This window comes from Carcharhinus amblyrhynchos, chromosome 14 (assembly GCF_965287045.1).
Source record: "Carcharhinus amblyrhynchos chromosome 14, sCarAmb.v2.hapA, whole genome shotgun sequence".
NCBI lineage: Eukaryota > Metazoa > Chordata > Chondrichthyes > Carcharhiniformes > Carcharhinidae > Carcharhinus > Carcharhinus amblyrhynchos.
In genome coordinates, this window is record NC_137337.1 from 13,591,500 (window position 1) to 13,610,110 (window position 18,611).

The 18,611-nt window shown below is 45.4% G+C and overlaps 1 protein-coding gene across 5 annotated transcripts in view; it reads left to right on the plus strand.

The window, feature by feature from the left end:
• The first annotated feature begins 867 nt into the window (after window positions 1–867).
• Window positions 868–18,611, plus strand: part of ccdc85ca (coiled-coil domain containing 85C, a) — a 216,484-nt gene continuing 198,740 nt past the window's right edge. For all 5 annotated transcript variants that reach the window (XM_080202321.1, XM_080202323.1, XM_080202322.1 and 2 more), the window contains exon 1: window positions 868–2,413. In XM_080202321.1, coding sequence (XP_080058447.1) covers window positions 1,711–2,413 — 703 coding nt within the window. In that variant the 5' untranslated portion in view covers window positions 868–1,710. The remainder of the gene's footprint in view (window positions 2,414–18,611) is intronic.

Genomic DNA, 18,611 nt, shown 5'->3' on the forward strand with positions numbered 1-18,611 from the left:
TGTAACAATCCCAACGCAGTTAGTTCAATAATCCCAGCTAGCGGCTGAAAAGCAATAAGGACTGAGCTGATCTGTGCCCTTATACAGGATTTGTTTAAAAATCCTGCCAAGTCTCACTGCAGAACCCCACAGCAGGATTCTCTTAAAGCAACAGGTGTACCTGTCTCTGGTGGGATCCGATTTCAGGTTGCTATTCACACTGTCTCCTTTCATGTGAACCTGTATGTAACAGACCCGCCGATTAGCAGGAGAGAGACTGGAGTGAGGAGTAGTGTAAATTACAACCTCCTCTCCCTCTCCACCCACACATAGTTTCTGTCCTTTCCCAAGGACAAGTAGTAATCATTGAACTCAGGAATTCGGCACTTTTTGTGACCTCGACTTTTGGGATTTATGTTAACCAGCGAGTGGATCCTGGCAAGCGAGAGTGTGTGTTTTCTTTTAAACGGCTGAAGGTTTATTTAGAAATGTACAGAGCATTGAGTCCGTCGCTACCGTGTAGCCAGAACCCCAGTGCACATTTGTATAGTAGCTGGGTGTCTTTTGCTGATTGAATAACATGTCAGGATACTAAAATGCAGGTGACCAAATCAAATTAGGGGCAGCATCAAGAAACTGGCCATGCCCACCGCCTCATTTGCTCGCCTTTGGCCAGACACTTCCTTCTGCAAGTTACAATTGAGTCTGCTTCTGTCACTCTCCCAGGCCGGGTGGAGAGGGAGGGATTTAAATCTAAAACGATTGACTGGAATATGATATCTGCTTACAGGTAACTGGGGTTGTGAAATGGTTAATAGGGGATAAGTGATACAATTTGGTGTAAGCTCCCACCCACACGTGATAAAGCGTAGCCTGTGTGTGTGTAGAGAGAGACTAGCCCTGTGTATGACGGTGCCTCCATACAAATCTCTCTACCTGCTTTTAATTCTGTTTGCTTTCACTTTGATTGGATCTCGCTGCCAGAGCCTGTGGAATAACTTGCACCATCATTGGGTGAGAGCTTCAAATCCTCTCCTGGGGAGGAGAGAGAGAGAGAGAGAGTGTGTGTGAAAGAGAAGCCAAAGTTCTTTGTTAACCAGTATCGATTTTGAGTAAGTCAGTTGCACTTTGCAATTGCCTGGACGCTGAAGTCTGTAGCCTGCAGCGGGAGATGGAGTGAACCTGGGTTTTCTTTGGGGCTGCCCGGAGGGGGCACATCACCAGTGGGTTACATTCCCGTCCGTGTTTCCATTGGATTTCTCTCCTCCTGCTGCCCAGAGGGAAGGCACTGATCGCCTCTGCTCTCATTTCAAAATCGGAGTGATCGCGAACCGGTTTATTTTAAACCACCCAACAGCTGACAGCCCGGAAATCTCAGCCGGCGAGGAATTTAACAAGAGGGGAAAAAAAAATACATCGAGAGAGACTCCAACCCATTTATTGGAGTTTTTTTTTGCCTTTACTTTCTCAATCCGGATCCTTTTTTTTTTGCATGCCACTCGGAGCCTTGTTGTTGCAGACACACTTGGGCTGAGATCTCAACCCCTATAAATAAAAAAAAACAGCCAGTGGAGTGAGTGTCCAAAGTACTGGGACGTGAGGTTTCAAGGCAATTTCTCAGGGTCAACATGAGTTGGTCCTGTTGCAACATGAGGTGGTGAAAGAGGCGATTTGTCAGGAAGGGGTTTGGAAAAAAGCTTCTCAAAAGCCAATTTAAAAAGAGTTGGGGAGATGGCCAAGAACTCCCCAGACGGATCCAGGGAGGATCTGAGTAAGATAGCTGATGAGGAGTTGGTGAAGTGGGGCAAAGGGGAGCTGGTTAAGAGGCTGAGGAAGACGGAGGCGGAGAGGGTGAGCCTGATGCTGGAACACGGCAATCTGATCAAGGACGTGAACCGGCGCCTCCAGCTTCACCTCCACGAGATCCGGGGCTTGAAGGACATCAACCAGCGGCTGCAGGACGACAACCAGGAGCTGCGGGAGCTGTGCTGCTTCCTGGACGATGACCGGCAGAAAGGCAAGAAGCTGTCCCGGGAGTGGCAGCGCTTCGGCCGCTTCACCGCCAACGCCGTGTGGAAGGAGGTGGCCGCCCAGCAGCACCGGCTGCGGGAGCTGGAGGCCAGGCAGGAGGCTCTGCTCCGGGAGAACCTGGAGCTCAAGGAGATCGCCCTGATGCTGGACGAGGAGCGCACCGAGGCCGGCAGCCGCAGCTCCATCGACAGCCTCAACAACCTGAACGGGGGCACCGGCACCCGGGACGTGGGCGACGGCAGCAGCACCTCCAGCACTGGCAGCGCGGGCAGCCCTGACCACCACCACCCCCACCCCCACAAAGCCGGGGACAAGGGGGCCCCCAGCAAGAGGTCCACTGACGACCTGTCAGCACCCCCTCCCCACCACCATCACCACAGGAGCATCCCCAATGGGCTGAATGGTGAGTACCCTTAACACCTTTCTAAAGTTAATTTACTAGTGTCCCAACTAAGGTTTACATTAACACCGCAAGGGGTGATAAGCAGAGGTTGGTTCTTTACTCAGAGGGTTTTAAAGGAAAGGGTGCAGAGGAGGAGGTTTACCAGGATGTTGCCTGGTATGGTGGGAAGGTCTTATGAGGAAAGGCTGAGGGACTTGAGGTTATTTTTGTTAGAGAGAAGAAGGTTAAGAGGTGATCTAATTGAGGCATACAAGATGATCAGAGGGTTAGATAGGGTGGACAGTGAGAGCCTTTTTCCTCCGATAGTGATGGCTAACACGAGGGGACATAGCTTTAAATTAAGGGGTGGTAATTATAGGACGGATGTCAGAGGTAGGTTCTTTACTCAGAGGGTAGTAAGAGTGTGGAATGCCCTGCCTGCAGCTATAGTGGACTCGCCAACTTTAAGGGCATTCAAATGGTTATTGGATTGACATATGCATAATATTGGAATAGTTTGGGTTATAGGATCATTAGATTGGTTCCACTGGTTGGCGCAACATCGAGGGCCGAAGGGCCTGTACTGCGCTGTAATGTTCTATGAAGTTACTGTGAAATTTCCCTGGTCGCCACACTCCAGCGCCTGTTTGGGTACACTGAGAGAGAATTTAGCATGGCCAATGCACCTAACCAAGCACGTGTGGGAGGAAACCGGAGCACTCGGAGGAAACCCAAGCAGACACAGGGAGAATATGCAGACTCCACGCAGACAGTGACCCAAGCTGGGAATCGAACCCGGGTCCTTGGCGCTCTGAGGCAGCAGCGCTAATCATTGTGCCACCATGTCACCCCAGGGTCTGGGCAGGGTCTTGCTGGAGTTTTGTGCTCACACACATTGTCAAAAATAAATGGTAGGAAAAAAAGCTCAAGAACTGTGAACTTCAAGTTTACTTATGTGTCATGAGTAGGCTTACGTTAACACTGCAACATTACTGTGAAATTCCCCTAGTCACCACATTCCAGCACCTGTTCGGATACATTGAGGGAGAATTTAGGTTGGCCAATGAACCTAACCGACATGTCTTTCAGACTGTGGAAACCGGAGCACCCAGAGGAAACCTACACAGACATGGGGAGTATGTGCAAACTTCACAAAGACCTAAGCCAGGAATCAAACCGAGTCCCTGGTGCTGTAAGGCAGTAGTGCTAATCACTGTGCCACCATGTTCCCCCAGGGTCTGGACAGGGTCTTACTGGAGTTCTGTGCTCACTCACCTTGTCATGCATCAGCCCTAGCCGGTCCCCCTGACACTAAGGGGCAATTTAGCATGGCCAGACCACCTAACCCGCACATCTTTGGACTGTGGGAAGAAACCGGAGCACCCAGAGGAAACCCATTCAGACACGGGGAGAACTAGCAAACTCCACACAGACATTGACTCAAACCGGGAGTTGAACCCAGGTCCCTGGCACTGTGAGACAGCAGTGCTAATCACCTTGCCACCATTGCCCTTTAGAAGAAGCTGTTTCGAAAATTGCATTTGATTTCTGAAGCATTTCCTTCCTCTGACTGCTTGACAATGACTGTTTTGAGTATGTGCTTATTAGTAGACCAGGAATAGGATACTAGATATTGTTGTGGCATTTTTTCCCCATAACCTCCTAAATCCACCTTTGTTTTTCAAACTTTATTTACCACAAGCATGCAAAATAGCATTCCTGGTCGTGGCATGTGCCGAGATTCACATGCTGCTATTAATGAACATAGAGAAACACAGCAATCTCTCCTGTTGTGTTAAGAGGGACTTTGGACCCACGTTCAGTTATTTCACTGTGCAAGTGCAGCACACATTGAGGCAGCTGTATAACATGTAAAGCCACTTCAGATTCTGGAAAGACATCTTAGACATTTTGGCATCTGGAGTGAAACAGGAATCCAATCCATTTCTTTTTATTTGATGGTTTTGCATTTCTTTTCCACGTCAAATGAGCCAAAATGTCCTCGTAAAATGCAGGATTCCTAATCAATGGTATTACTCCGCTTAATGTTGGATGGATTATTCCCCGTGCCCACACTCAGTAATAAAGCACCCAGTGTGAGAATTTCTTCACAAGTTCAATTTCAGAAACAGCATTTGTGATTTAATCTCCACAAGGAATCAGAAACCATTCCTTATTTTTTAAAAAAAAGAGAAAAATTGCTGGGAATAGTCGGCAGGTCTGGGAGCATCTGTGAAGCGAGAAACCGAGTTAACATGTCAGGTCAATGACCTCTCATCAAAGTGACTCCTCAAGGAATTGAAGGATATGGGGAGTAGGTAGGAAAATCGCGTTAAGGTCAATGATTAGTCATGATTGTATTGAATGGTGGAGCATGCTAGTATGTTCAACTCCTGCCCCTATTCTGTTGAACAACTGGGTTGTGACATATCCTAAGGGGTGTCACACACAACCTTAGTTTCTTTACTAGGGTACAGCCTTTGGTATTGGAATCATTGGAAAATTGACTGCGTTGCATTCAACATATACACAATATCATACCTGACTAATTAGTATGCTAGTTTGCATCTTGTTTTGGAGAATGCTGGCTGTAGCATAATTACAAACTGCTGTGTTTTCACTGTGATGGTCTCTGCCTTGCCGGGCACACTGATGCACGCAGCGTTATCACATTGCAATATTGACTGACCCATTTGAACAATGTCAGGATAGTTTGCCAGATCCGCTCTTTAACGACAGAGGGGAATAAAAGAAAGACTTGCATTTCTACAGTGCGTTTCACAACCATTGGACATCTCAAAGTGCTTTGCAACCAATGATTTGGTTTGATTTATTGTCACAAGTATGAGGATACAGTGAAAAGTATTGTTTCTATGTGCTATACCACCCTAGTACACAGGGGAGAAGGAAAAAGATAGGGTGCAGAATGTATGTTGCTGCTACAGGTAGGGTGTAGAGAAAAATCTGCTTTGGTTGGTCAGTGTAAACTTGGAGGGCTGAAGGCCCTGTTCCTGTGCTGTAATTTTCTTTGTACTTTAATATAAGGTAGGTCCATTCAAAAGCCTGATGGCAGCAGGGATGATGCAATTCTTGAGTTGGATGGTACATGTTTTCAGACTTTTGTATATTTTTCCTGACAGAAGAAGGTGGAAGAGGGTGTGTCCGAGATGCGTGGGGTCCTTTGATTGTGCTGGCTGCTTTTCCGAGGTAGCGGGAAGTGTCGATGGAGTTAGTGGATGCACGGCTGATTGGGCGTGATGAACTGAAGTATCTAATGAAGTGTAGTCACTGTTGGGGTGTAGAAAGCGGGACAACCAGTTAGCAATTTGACAATGACCTGATAATAAGGAGTGGCTGTGTATGATATGACTGAGGGGTAAATATTGGCTAAGACACAGGAGATAATGTCCCTGCTCTTCAAAATAGTGCCACAGATCTTGTGCATCTGAGAAAGCAGATTCATTGTCTGGTGTGAAAAATGGCAATTCCAGCAGAGCAGAACTCCTAGGTACTGCGCTGGGATATTGGCCTTGATTTTTTTTCCTCTCAAGTGGGACTTGAACCTTGTGACTCAGTGCAAAAGTGCTATTGCTGACTTAGCCAATAGCCCTCACAGAAAGAAACCAGTTTTCATTTAAAAAAAGGCTTCCTGGTGACTGAGTGAACTGGTGCATTACCTGCTGCGATGCTCATTCATACAAGCCAAGATGTACCGGTTTTGATCCCTGACCTGTGCTGGTCCGAGAAGCTGGACACTGATGAAAACTACTTGTAACCTCTGCAAACCTGCATGGGAAAAGGAAGAATTAGTCTCTGTTCTGCAGCCAAGTTTTTTTTTTGAATCTTTAAACCTTTTGGACAAAAGCTGAATTAATTTTTTGCTGTTTTTTTTTAAGTCTGTGTTTCCCTCCAGCTGTGTAAAAAGAGAGACCGAGGAGAGCAGACAGTTAGCGTTTTTCTACTGTTCACCAGAGAACAACTTGCATTTATATAGCACCTTTTTAACATAGCAAAAAAGCCTCGGGTGTTTCATAGTACCTTAAGGTGCCAAAACTATACACCATGCGCCTTTTAAGGAGATTTTAGTTCAGCTGACCGAAAGGTTAAGGAGTTAGGTTTGAAGAAATGTCTTAAAGCAGGAAAGAGAAGCTTGGGAGAAAATTCTGTATCCGAAACAGCCGGCATTAGTGAAATGATTAAAATTGGAGAGGTCCGAATCGGAGGAGCACAGTACTCTTGGAAGGTTGTAGGGCTGGAGGGGTTTACAGAAATTTGGAAGGGTGAGGCCATGGCTAAGAATCTTTTGATTCGAGGTATTGTCAAGCTGGGAAGCAGTGTAGCTCAGCAGGCACAGGCCTTAGTGTGAGTTAGGATATCAAAGATGACTGCCTTCGAGAGCAGATTGTATAGGTGGGGGTTCTGTGTACCATCAATTTCACTTCAGCTTTTAGATATTGTGGCTCTGGTGTGGAAAAAGTGAGAGAGAGAAATCACAGTCAGCACTTGGAATTTCTGTTCGGCAAGGGTCGAATATCAGTAACTTGTTCCACTATATTTCTTACGCCCCTATTTAAATGAGCAACAAGAATACAATTGATTAATTGTATAATAAGAATAATTGATTAATTGGGTGGCACAGTGGTTGGCATTGCTGCCTCACAGTTCTAGGGACTCAGGTTCAATTCCCGACTTACATCACGGTCTGTGTAGAGTCTGCTTATTCTCCCTGTGTCTGCATGGGTTTCCGTTAGATGCACCGTTTTTCTCCCACAGTCCGAAAGATGTACTGGTTAGGTGCATTGGCCATACCAGATTCTCTCTCAGTTCGCCCAAACAGGTGCTGGAGTGTGGCGACTATGGAATTCTCACAGTAACTTCATTGCATTGTTAATGTAAGCCTACTTTTGATGATAATAAATGAAATAATTAATTGTTGTGTTTGGATGTTGTAAACATGGAATCTTTTCATCAAAACTCGGAGCTGATTGACTTATTTATTTAAAACTGATGCTAACGTCTATGGTTTTTATTTCTGTGGCAGTTGAAAGCAGGGATGAAACAACATGATTATTCATTTTCTGATGATCTCGTCACTGTTAGATATGTAGATAATGGTGTTTAATCACACTTGCCATTTTATTCTTGGAACCGTTATCCGAGCCAAAAGGCTTCGCTGTGATCTTATCAGCCAGTTTCCTCTAATCTGTCCTGCTTATCCCAGGATTACATTGGGCATACTGAAGTACCAGTGTACTGGGAAAAGGAATACATCGAGCTTCACAGCTATGGTCGTCCTCAGAAAGGATGGGTCATTTCCAAGTTATGCTTGATGTAGCCTCAACTTCATTAACCTGCTGCGACATACCATTTTTCTTCCTTTTTTTTAATACCCTGTTACTTCTGCACAGCATTTTCCGGACTGCAGATTAACAAGGGCTATTGTGCTTGAGTTTACAGTGTTACATTGAAATGAACAAAACCACTGGCATCAGACCAAAGCTCGGTGGGGGTGGCCTGTGGTGGATTTGCACTGTTGACTTAACAGTCCAGAATCTACTGCTTGTTGTGATTTGCATCAACACAGCAGTTACATTTACTTACCGTATTAGACCCATACAAGTTGACAGATAATACACAATGTGATGCTTGATCTGACCTGGGTGGGATAGCAGCTGGATTTGTCGATGACCTCAGGATCACTGTGCTGTTGGGAAGGTGACTTTTGAGGAGAAGGAGGAGTGAGCTGTACAGCTGGTAGTACTTAAGAAAGTGAGCTCGGGCATACTAACCTGATTGGATTTGATTTATTAATGTCACGTGTATTAGTGTACAGTGAACAATCCTGTTCCTTGCGCGCTATGCCGACAAAGCATACTGTTCATAGAGTATATAGGAGAGAAGGAAAGGAGAGAGTGCAGAATGTAGTGTTACAGTCATCGCTAGGATGAAGAGAGAAAAATCGGCTTAATGCAAGGTAGGTCCATTCAAAAGTCTGACGGCAGCAGGGAAGAAGCTGTTCTTGAGATGGTTGATACATGACCTCAGTCTTTTGTATATTTTCCCATGGAAGAAGGTGGAAGAAAGTATGCACAGTGGGTGGGGGGTTGTGTATGTGTGGACGATTTCTTGGAGGATTGGGAATCGATGGGTTTGGTCATGTGGAATTGGTCTTCACCAGCTCTTCGTGCTTGAGGGAAACAAAAAATTCTGTCTCATTTTATTTGTTCATGGGATGTGAGAGTGGCAGAAATGGTGAACATCTATTGTCCATCCCTGCTTGCCCTCTGGAAGGTGGTGGTGAGTTGCTTTCATGAATCACTGCAGTCCCTTTGGTGTCGGTACACCTACAGTGCTGTCAGGGAGGCAGCTTTGACCCAGTGACAGTGAAGGAGTGATGATACAGTTCCAAGTCAGGATAGTGTGTGGCTTGAAGGGGAACTCACAGGTGGTCTACTGCCATTGATCTGTGCCTGTGTCTTTAGGTGGTGAAATCACATGTTTGAGAAGGTGCTTGCTACCAGAAACACTCACATCCCATAAACAAATTAAAGAAAATATAGCTGGGGGGGCAGGGTGGGGGGGATGTTGTGTGATGCGGAAGAGATAAAGTGGGGAAGACAGAAGAAAGCAAAGGTGAGCTAAGGAGGAAGGATAAAGAAAATTTAGATGCAGGAGAGAAAGATATTAGGATTAATTTTCCTTTGAAAAGTGATCGTTAATGTATCAGGTTTTTTTGTATTTAGTTGCTTGCATGGATTTTAAGAAATGAAAGTTGATTTCAGTCAATCTTGTTATAGAGTTTACAGTGTGGAAACAGGTCCTTCGGCCCAACTTGTCCCTGCTGTCCTTTGTACTTGGGTCTAGGATGGGTGGGGAAGTCTTGTGACTGAGAAGTTTAGGGGGAACTACTGTTCAAAATGATAATACATTCATTTCCTGTAACTGGTATGTTTTACAAATAGTGTCATTTATTAACTGGAAGGGATATATTAAAGGGAGAATGCAGTCAGTCAGGTTTAGAGCTAGAATTCAGGTGATAAGCAAGTGACCTACATTGTATCTGTTCACCTGTTCAAATTACCTCAATGCACCTGCAGCAGGTATGCACAGCCTATTTAACCCTTTTCACTGTTACGGTGGCATTTCCTGACTCATTTGCTTACCTCATTGATGAATGTTGAATTTCAAAGTCTTATCTAAGTATTCTCAATTCTCAGTGTAAAACCTTCTGATGTGTTTATGTCACAGAATCACAGCACAGTTACTGCACAGAAGGAGACATTTGATCCATTGTCTCTGTGCTGCCTCTTTAAAGTAGCAATTCACCGGGTACCACTCCCCTATCTTTTGAACTTTTGAAGTCACTAAAATATAAATTCCCTGCCCTACATTAACTCACTGAATTCTTGATAAGCGGTACTGTGGGAAACTTTTTTATTATCCGTTTACAGGTGTTGCTGGCTAGACCAGCATTTACCCATCTTGTATTGCCCTCAAAGGTGGTGGTGTGTTGTCTTCTTGAACCCCTGCAGTCTATGTGGTGTAGGTAGAGCCAGCATTTATTGTCCACCTCTGATTGCCCTTGTGAAGGTATTGGAGAACTTCCTTCTTGAATGCAATTGAGTTATTTTGCAGGCCGGTTTAGCGGGCAGTTGAGAGTTAACCATGTTACTGTGAGACACCAGTCCCACATAGGTCAGAGCAGGTAAGGATGGCAGAAGATGTGAGTGAACTCGATGAATTTTTATGACAATCCTGTCGTTTTTGTGGTCATTGTTAGCATCTTATTCTAGATTTTATGTATCATCAGCTGCAATGGTGGGAGCTGAACTGATGTTTATTTGCCCAGGCCTCTGGAATACTAGCCCAGTAACATTATTACTATGCTACTATCTCCTATGGATGGATGGATTTGAGAGAATGGGTGTGGAGAAAGCTCTGCTTGGCTCAGATTGTCAATCAGACAACAAACATGATTTTCCTCTCTCACTCGGGCCTTGCTACACTTCCTGCTGTTCTGAAGTTCCTATCTGAACTGCCATTGAATCAGCAACTACTTTTTGTTGTGTTTATTTTTGAAGTTCCTCTCCATCTTTCCTCAAGGTGTGTACTGTGGTTGGGAGCTGTGCCACTGGTTCCAGCCATTGTTCAGTCTCATGCCCCAGCTTGTTTCTATGTGCACCAAGACGGTGACTACAAGCAAACTATTCGTCACGTTTGGCCACCACTAGGTAGCTTTTTTTTTCTCGGAATAATGGTTGTATGTTGCAACTTTACAAACTGGAAGGGAAGATCATACCAGCCAGGGCTGAACTTTAACCAGGCGATTGTTCTTAATCTTTAGTGAAGCACTATGGAAACTGTAATTTAATGCTAGGGTTTTCTGAGATAACCCACTATTTATTATACTGTGCTTTATTATATTGTACTTTACACTTAGTTGGCAGGAGATTGCACGTAGGTTACACTTGGCTTGAAGGTGGAGTGGATTAGTAAAGCTTTTAATTGTATATCCTTAACCATATAAAACATACACTATTGTGGTGTGGAACATGATAGCTGGTATGGTCAAGAAAAGAGCCACATTTAATTACTAGTTGTGGACTTGTCTTTCCCATTTTAATTGTGAGAAGGATGACATGACAAAGTCAGTCCTTTCTTTTTTTCACATGATTAACATTTAACTTTTATGAAATGTTATTCATCTCGAAGTGCTAGCATAAGCTGGGCCAAAGGTACTTACATGGTGTCCTAGTCCACCAGAGTGGAAATTGGCAGACTTAAAACAGACTCAGATGGAAGTGTGTTATATTCATCCATAGTTACAGGTTTCATTTGGGAGGGTGCAGTGGGAGTGGAAATTGGCAAGTAATTGAAATTTAAAGGAATGGAGACAATTGAAGGGCGGCACGGTGGCAAAGTGGTTAGCACTGCTGCCTCACGGTGCCAGGGACCCTGGTTCAGTCCCAGCCTTGGGTGACTGTGTGGAGTTTGCAAGTTCTCTCCGAGTCTACATGGATTTCTTCTGGGTGCTCTGGATTCCTCCCACAGTCCAAAGATGTGCAGATTAGGTGGACTGGCCATGCTAAATTGCAGCCCCACCCCCCCCCCCCCCCCAACCTGTGTCCAAAGATGTATGGGTTAGGTTGATTGGCCATGCTAAAATTGCCCCTTAGTGTTCAAAGATTTGTAGGTTCGGGTAAATATCTGGGGTTACAGGGATAAGGAGAGAGAGTCAGCGCAGACTTGATGAACTGAACGGCTCCTGCTGCATTGTAGGATGCAAATGGCCTGCTGCTCCTCCTGTGTTGCTGTCATTATAGTGGGACACTTTAACAACCTTCAGCAGAGCTGAAGCAGCAGAAAAGACCAAGAAAAGACTGGCAAACTTGAAGGGGTAAAGAAGTCCAAGCTGCAGGCACGAATCTTCAGGACAGTGCTTGGAGATGGGGCTTCGGGAAGTGAATATACGCAGGATTCCCCACACATGAGCCGGGATTCTCCACCCTCAACTGCTGCCCGGATTCTCCAGTCTCGCTGCTGTGAATGGAGGCCACCAAATTTCATTCTTCTCGCTGGCAGCAGTGGCAGGGCGTGCGAGACTGGAAAACTCGGGCCACGATCTCTGCTATCAATATCACTACATGTGCTCGCTCTATGATACGCAATTGCTGCATTTGTCCATTTTGCAGATGGCACAGCATTGCATCCCTTCCCTGTTGATCCAGACACAGGAGATCATTCCCTGTGGCCATCATCAGGCAGACTTGTCAAGTTCTGCATAAATGGTGGCATCTTGTCTGCGTAGTCAGTGAGGCAATGCCAGGTTTTGATCACCTGGGCATCCCTTGCGTGTTGTGCCACTGAAGGCATGATACAAAGTCTGTGGAAGCCTTTTGAGGAAGCTTTGAACATTACAGTTGTCAGGCAGTGGCATTGTTTAGATGATGTTATTGGATGCCTATCTCTGCGTCTAAAGCGGGAGTTTCACCAGCACTGATCAAATTAATTATTTGCTAAAGTGAACTGTGTTCACCTTTTACGATACTGGCAGATAGGCACTAACACCTTCCAAACAGATAGGCGCTAACCGGCAGCGTGTCCAAATCCCTGTTGTGCCAAGGATGAATCTCTTAAATCAGTATTCTATAGACAAAGGCTCATTTGTTTACATACCCAAGAGAATAGAAACATTCGAAAAGGTAGATTAAAGACTTCACAAAAGAGGATTGTCTCTGCATTTATTCAGGAGTTGGCTGAGTTGCACGTGCCAAATGAGAATCTAGCCTTGAACAATCTGTTCTGTGGTCACATTGGCAAAGTCTGTACTAACATTGAGCTCTTATGCAATTAGGTTAGGGAGAAAGTTGGATTTTTCGATTGCTATTCAGTGATTGCTCCCCCCCATGCAGGCTCGATGGGCCAAATGGCCTCCTTCTGCACTGTAGGGATTCTGTGATTCTATAATCTCATGATCCACCCCAATCTGTTGAATCCCCAATCCATAGAATCCCTGCAGTGCAGAAGGAGGCCATTTGGCCCATCGAGCCTGCACTGATGATAATCCTGCCTTCTCCCTGTAAACTCACGTATTTACCTTCCTAGTTTCCCCTCCCCACCCCCCCCCCCCACCCCCCAACCAACACTAAGGGATGATTTAGCGTAGACAATAAACCTAACCAGCACATCTTTGAAATGTGAGAGGAAACTGGAGCACCCGGAGGAAACCCATGCAGACACGGGGAGAATGTGCAAACTCCAAACAGATAGTCACCCAAGGCTATCAAACCGGGTCCATGGCGCTGTGAGGCAGCAGTGTTAACCATTGCTATCCCTGAAGAATGATGAAGAATAGGAATAGATCGGAAATTGTGGATATTTTCCTGAAGAGCATTGAACCTCTGGAATACATTCCTGGTTGATGTTGCGGGCACTGACATATTCCACACTTACAAGAGGGAGCCGGACTGGTTCTTGGCTGGGATGGAGATCATGTCATTGAGAGAGTAAATGTCCTTATAAGTAACACATTTTAACCTCCTGGACTCACGTGAAGAGGTGGAGGGGGCTGGGAGAGGGCAGTGGTGCGGGTCGTGGGAAGCATTTCATCCCGGTGCTTTCCAGTTGGCTCCAGGTTTTATTTTGTCGCTGGGAACCTCTGCAAGTCTCCCCTCCCAAATCCTTTGAGTTAAGTATTGTTTGTTAAGAACAGCGTCAAACTGGAAGGAGAGATTGCTGCCACTAATCTAATCCCCGCATGTCCCATTATCCTCTGCCCTCCCGTGTCGGAAGAGTCCTTTAAAAACAAACATCTGAAATTCTAATTGCACAAAGCAAGGGTTGTTCCTTTTCTGAAGATTGGCTTCGGTTTAAATTCAAGGCGTGTGATTATGAAATTCAATCTAGCTGTAGCACACCTTGTTGATGCAAACTGAATACAGACATATGCTGTTGATCAATAGCCACTGATATACTGTACAAGCCTTTACTAGAATTTCTTTTGCCTGGAGGAGTAACCTAATAATTGAATTTGTGAAACTGTCTATATTCCCGCGTGCAGAATGGCTGTTCATTCTGACCTGATTTACTTTAAAGGGTGCAGTGTAAATGTGAGGAGTGGATTTAGTTGCTGGGGATTCTCGAGTGTAGCATTACAATCGCAGTTAACAGGCTGCACGCTGTAATGCTGGTCAAATCCAGTCAACGTAGCCAGTTATATATTCAGCAGACACATCAACATTACAGGTTCTAGGTTAAACTATTTGAAGAAGGTGGTGAAGAAGGCATATGGCATATTTGCCTTTACAGGACAGGGTATAGAGTATAAAAATTGGCGTCTGATGTTACAGCTTATATATAGGCCACAGTTGGAGTACTGCGTCCAGTTTTGGTCGCTGCACTACCAGAAGGACGTGGAGGCTTTGGAGAGAGAGCAGAGAAGGTTTACCAGGATGTTGCCTGGTATGGTGGGTCTTAGCTATGAGGAGAGATTGGGTAAACTGGGGTTGTTCTCCCTGGAAAGATGGAGAATGAGGGGAGACCTAATAGAGATGTATAAAATGATGAGGGGTATGGATAGGATGAACAGTGGGAAGCTTTTTCCCAGGTTGGAGGTGACAAACACGAGGGGTCACAGGTTCAAGGTGAGGGGGGAGCGAAGTTTAACTCAGATATCAGAGGGACGTATTTTACACAGAGGGTGGTGGGGGCCTGGAATGCACTGCCAAGCAGGGTGGTGGAGGCAGACATGCTGGGATCGTTTAAGACTTGTCTGGATAGTCACAGACTGGGAATGGAGGGATACAGAAGAATGGTCTAGTTGGTCCAATGAGCAGCGCAGGCTTGGAGGGCCGAAGGGCCTGTTTCCTGTGCTGTATTGTTCTTTGTTCTTTGAATAATATAAGGGACACGGCAGCTGGCTTGTGGTAACTGTTGCAACAACATGAGTGGTTGGGATCACAATGGTATCAGCCTGCTATCACCAAAGGAGGAGGGTCCTGGCCTCACTATAGAATGCTTGTAACAGGAAAATGTAAAGTCCTTTTAGCCCAGAGAAAAGAACCTGAGATACTTGACATAATCCACAAAATGGAGGCCAAGCCATGAATTACTGTGAAAATCCCCTAGTTGCCACACTCTGGTGCCTGCTTGGGTATGCTGAGGGAGCATTTAGCGTGGCCAACACATCTAACCAGCACAATTTTTGGACTGTGGAAGCAAACTGGAGCATCCAGAGGAAACCCACGCAGACACGGGGAGAATGTGCAGACTCAGCACAGGCAGCGACCTGAGCCGGGAATCGAACCTGGGTCCCTGGCACTGTGAGGCAGCAGTGCTAAGCACTGTGCCACTGTCTCATGAGGTGAGAGAAAGGGGACTTCCGGAGAATGGGATATCTGCGTGACTGGAAGAGTGTTAATGAGTGTGGAAAGGAGAGGAAAGTAGAAAGAAAGGCTGCAGTCAGAACAAGTCAAAAAGAGTTGGGGTTAATTTTGCAGGAAGTTCATGGAGCAATCAGAACTTTTTGGTAACTGATTCATGCTGCCAGTGATGGGGAGAGGAGATGGAGCGGTTGATGGGGTTGGGCATGGGGTTAGTAGTGAGGCTGGATGGATTTGTGGAGATCCAATTAAAGGATGTAAACACACTAATCATTTTCAATATTGGGGAGGCTGGAAAACCAACATAGTTCATCAGAAGTGGTAAGTGATAGCAAAAGCGATATAGATAGCAGAGGTTTGGTATATTGAAGTGTGTGGCACGGAGGAGGCAAATTGAAAAATATTGAAGGAAAGAGCTTGCATTTATATAGCGCCTTTCTCAACTTTACGGGTTCGCAAAGCACTTCACAGCCAATGAGCTACTTTGAAATGTGTATTGGGATAGCTAAGTCGCACGCAGCCAGGTCTCATAGACAGTAATATAATGATCAACTGACTTATTTCAGTGACATTGGTGAGCGGTTTAATATTGGCAAGGATACTGGGGAGATCACCCAAGCTCCCAGAAACAGTGTAATAAGATCATATACACCTGGGTGAGAAGGCAGACGGAGCCTCAGTTTCGCATCCCAGTGAAACATGGCACCTCTGACAGTGCCGCATTCCCTCAGTACCACAGTAATGCGTCAGCCTGGAATTTGATTTGATTTATTATTGTCACATGTATTAGTGTACAGTGAAAAGTATTGTTCCTTGCGCGCTATACAGACAAAACATACCGCTCATAGAGAAGGAAAGGAGATGACTTGAACCTACGGCATTGGCAAGGGCTAGCCACCGAACCGTGGCTGAAGTTGGAGTAAGGAAGTCTGAATACGATTTAGGATTGGGTTTGCTTTTACAGAAAAGAATTGCCTCCAATGGGTAAATGTTTTTAGAGAAGCGCAGTAAATTTGCAATGCTTTTTCTCCTGCAGAATTTCAGAAGGCGCAATGGGCTCAAGTTGCCCTCATCAAATACTCATTACAGCCCTAGGCCATTGCAAATGTTTTCCTGCACACATCAGGGGTCCTTTTTTTTTATTTTCCACACTGCTTCACATTTCCAGTGTGTTCTCACTGACAATTTTCCGATTTATGGTGACTTGCTGATGGGATGAGCTGTTTCTTCAGTGTGAGATAATGATCTTTCTCTCTATCTGCCTCTCTCTCTCTGCAGGTGAAGCACTAATGGAATGCATATCCATTGTACCCATTTGTACTCTTGCATTATGTTGTCTTCTGGAACACAATGGGCTTTTTAATGAAAGGAGCAGAGAAGGGTGCGATGGTGTGGGTTAGTGGGAAAACACTTACTAATTGAGAAATCTGTGCGAGGGTGATGTTCAGTTTCTGCTGTGGTAAACTGTTTCCAGTTGAAACTAGTTCCAGAAAAAGAGGATACCTTTCCCCATTGTCAGGCTGCTTTTCCCCCCCTTTTTTATGTCGCTGAAATCTCCATTCATTTAGGGTCATGAATGCGTCTCCTTTTGTTTGCCCTGCGTCTTTTCAAAGGAACGCAACAAAAGACACTGAAGAGAGCGTGACAGTTGTTTTGAGGTCTGGGGGGCAGGAAGGGTCAGCCAGGGGAAAGGGACTGCTTGTCACATCGCCCCTTTTGTCTTGGTAATTGGATTCCAGCTGACTGGGCCTCTGGAGCCTGGTGGTTGAATGGTGTCGAAGCAGAGAATCTTTGGACAGAGAGAAAGCAGAGGGAGGTAGGTTTGCAGCAATCAATCTCTCTGTGTGTGGGTGTGTGTTATCTCCTGTAGTAAACGCTATCTTTATTGCCATTGGCTGTTGCATAGCAGCTGCAACGCAGTGATTTACAAAATGCTCCAACCAGAGACGTCCCAAGTAGTTTAAAGTCCACAGACAGCGACCTCCTGAGCGTATCCAGCCCCATTGAACGTATTGGTATAGCGGTACCAAGGGTCACTTGGCATTATCTGTACTTATTGTGGATCTGAGCTACGAATGTAACTCTGCGATCAAAGCTCTTTACAACGGATCATTTTTCTAAAAAATCCAAACTCCTTTGCCCCCTTCCACACCTCCACACACACACACACACACACACACACACACACATATACACACACACACTTTTCTCCATGAGACATTGCCTGAAGCTGTGATGCAGTTCATGAGTAACAGCAACCCACATGACCCCAGACGATGTTGGCAGCTTGTGAATATGCCCCAACTTAGCCCGGCCACTTTTCAGTTTAACCTTCCCAAAAATTCTGCCTTGAACCACATCCCACTTGCCACTGTAGTGAAAAATTAGTAGGGCAGTGTAGTGGGCACAGTGGTTAGCACTGCTGCCTCACAGCGCCAGGGACCTGGGTTCGATTCCCAGCTCGGATCACTGTCTGTACAGAGTTTGCACGTTCTCCCTGTGTCTGTGTGGGTTTCCTCCGGGTGCTCCGGTTTCCTTCCACAGTCCGAGAGACATGCTGGTTAGGTGCATTGGCCAAGCTAAATTCTCCCTCAGTGTATCCGCCAAAGTGTGGCGACTAGAAGATTTTCACAGTAGCTTCATTGCAGTGTTAATGTAAGCCTACTTGTGACACTAATAAATAAACTTTAAGTGGCCTGTTAATATCAGCAAAATGAAATACACATGGATGAAATGGAACATAGGTATAAGCTCATGTGTGACATGCTCGTCGTGATGTGGAGATGCCAGCGTTGGACTGGAGTAAGTAAGACTTCTTACTGCGTTTACCCCAGTCCAACTCACTCAGTTTACCCCAGTCCAATGCCTGCATCTCCACGTCATGACTACCGTGGCTTTTGCTACAAATGAACCTGTTAGACTTTAACCTGATGTTGTGAGACTTCTTACTGTGACATGCTAGTGCCCACAGTCATGATTCACAGACAACCAAAAAGGAGCTTGGACACCCCTATCACAGGCTATTTATTTAGCACCTGCATCTCAAAGCAGTCACTGTATAGCTTGCCAATATTCATTATGGGAAGCAACTCATCAACTCACGCAATGTAAAAGTGACACATTGTCTTTTACATACCCGCCCTGACAATCAACGGAGAACTGTTTAAACTTGAATATGGATTTGTGCTAACGTAACAAATTAAGCTTTGAATGCTTGTGTGCTATTGTCCCAATAGTCAGTGGGTTGGTTTGCGAGATGGCAGTGAGTGATATCTAACATCACCTGCTGCCCTGTTTTGGGGGAGTGAGGCAGTGTCCTTTGTGGCTCTTTGATCATG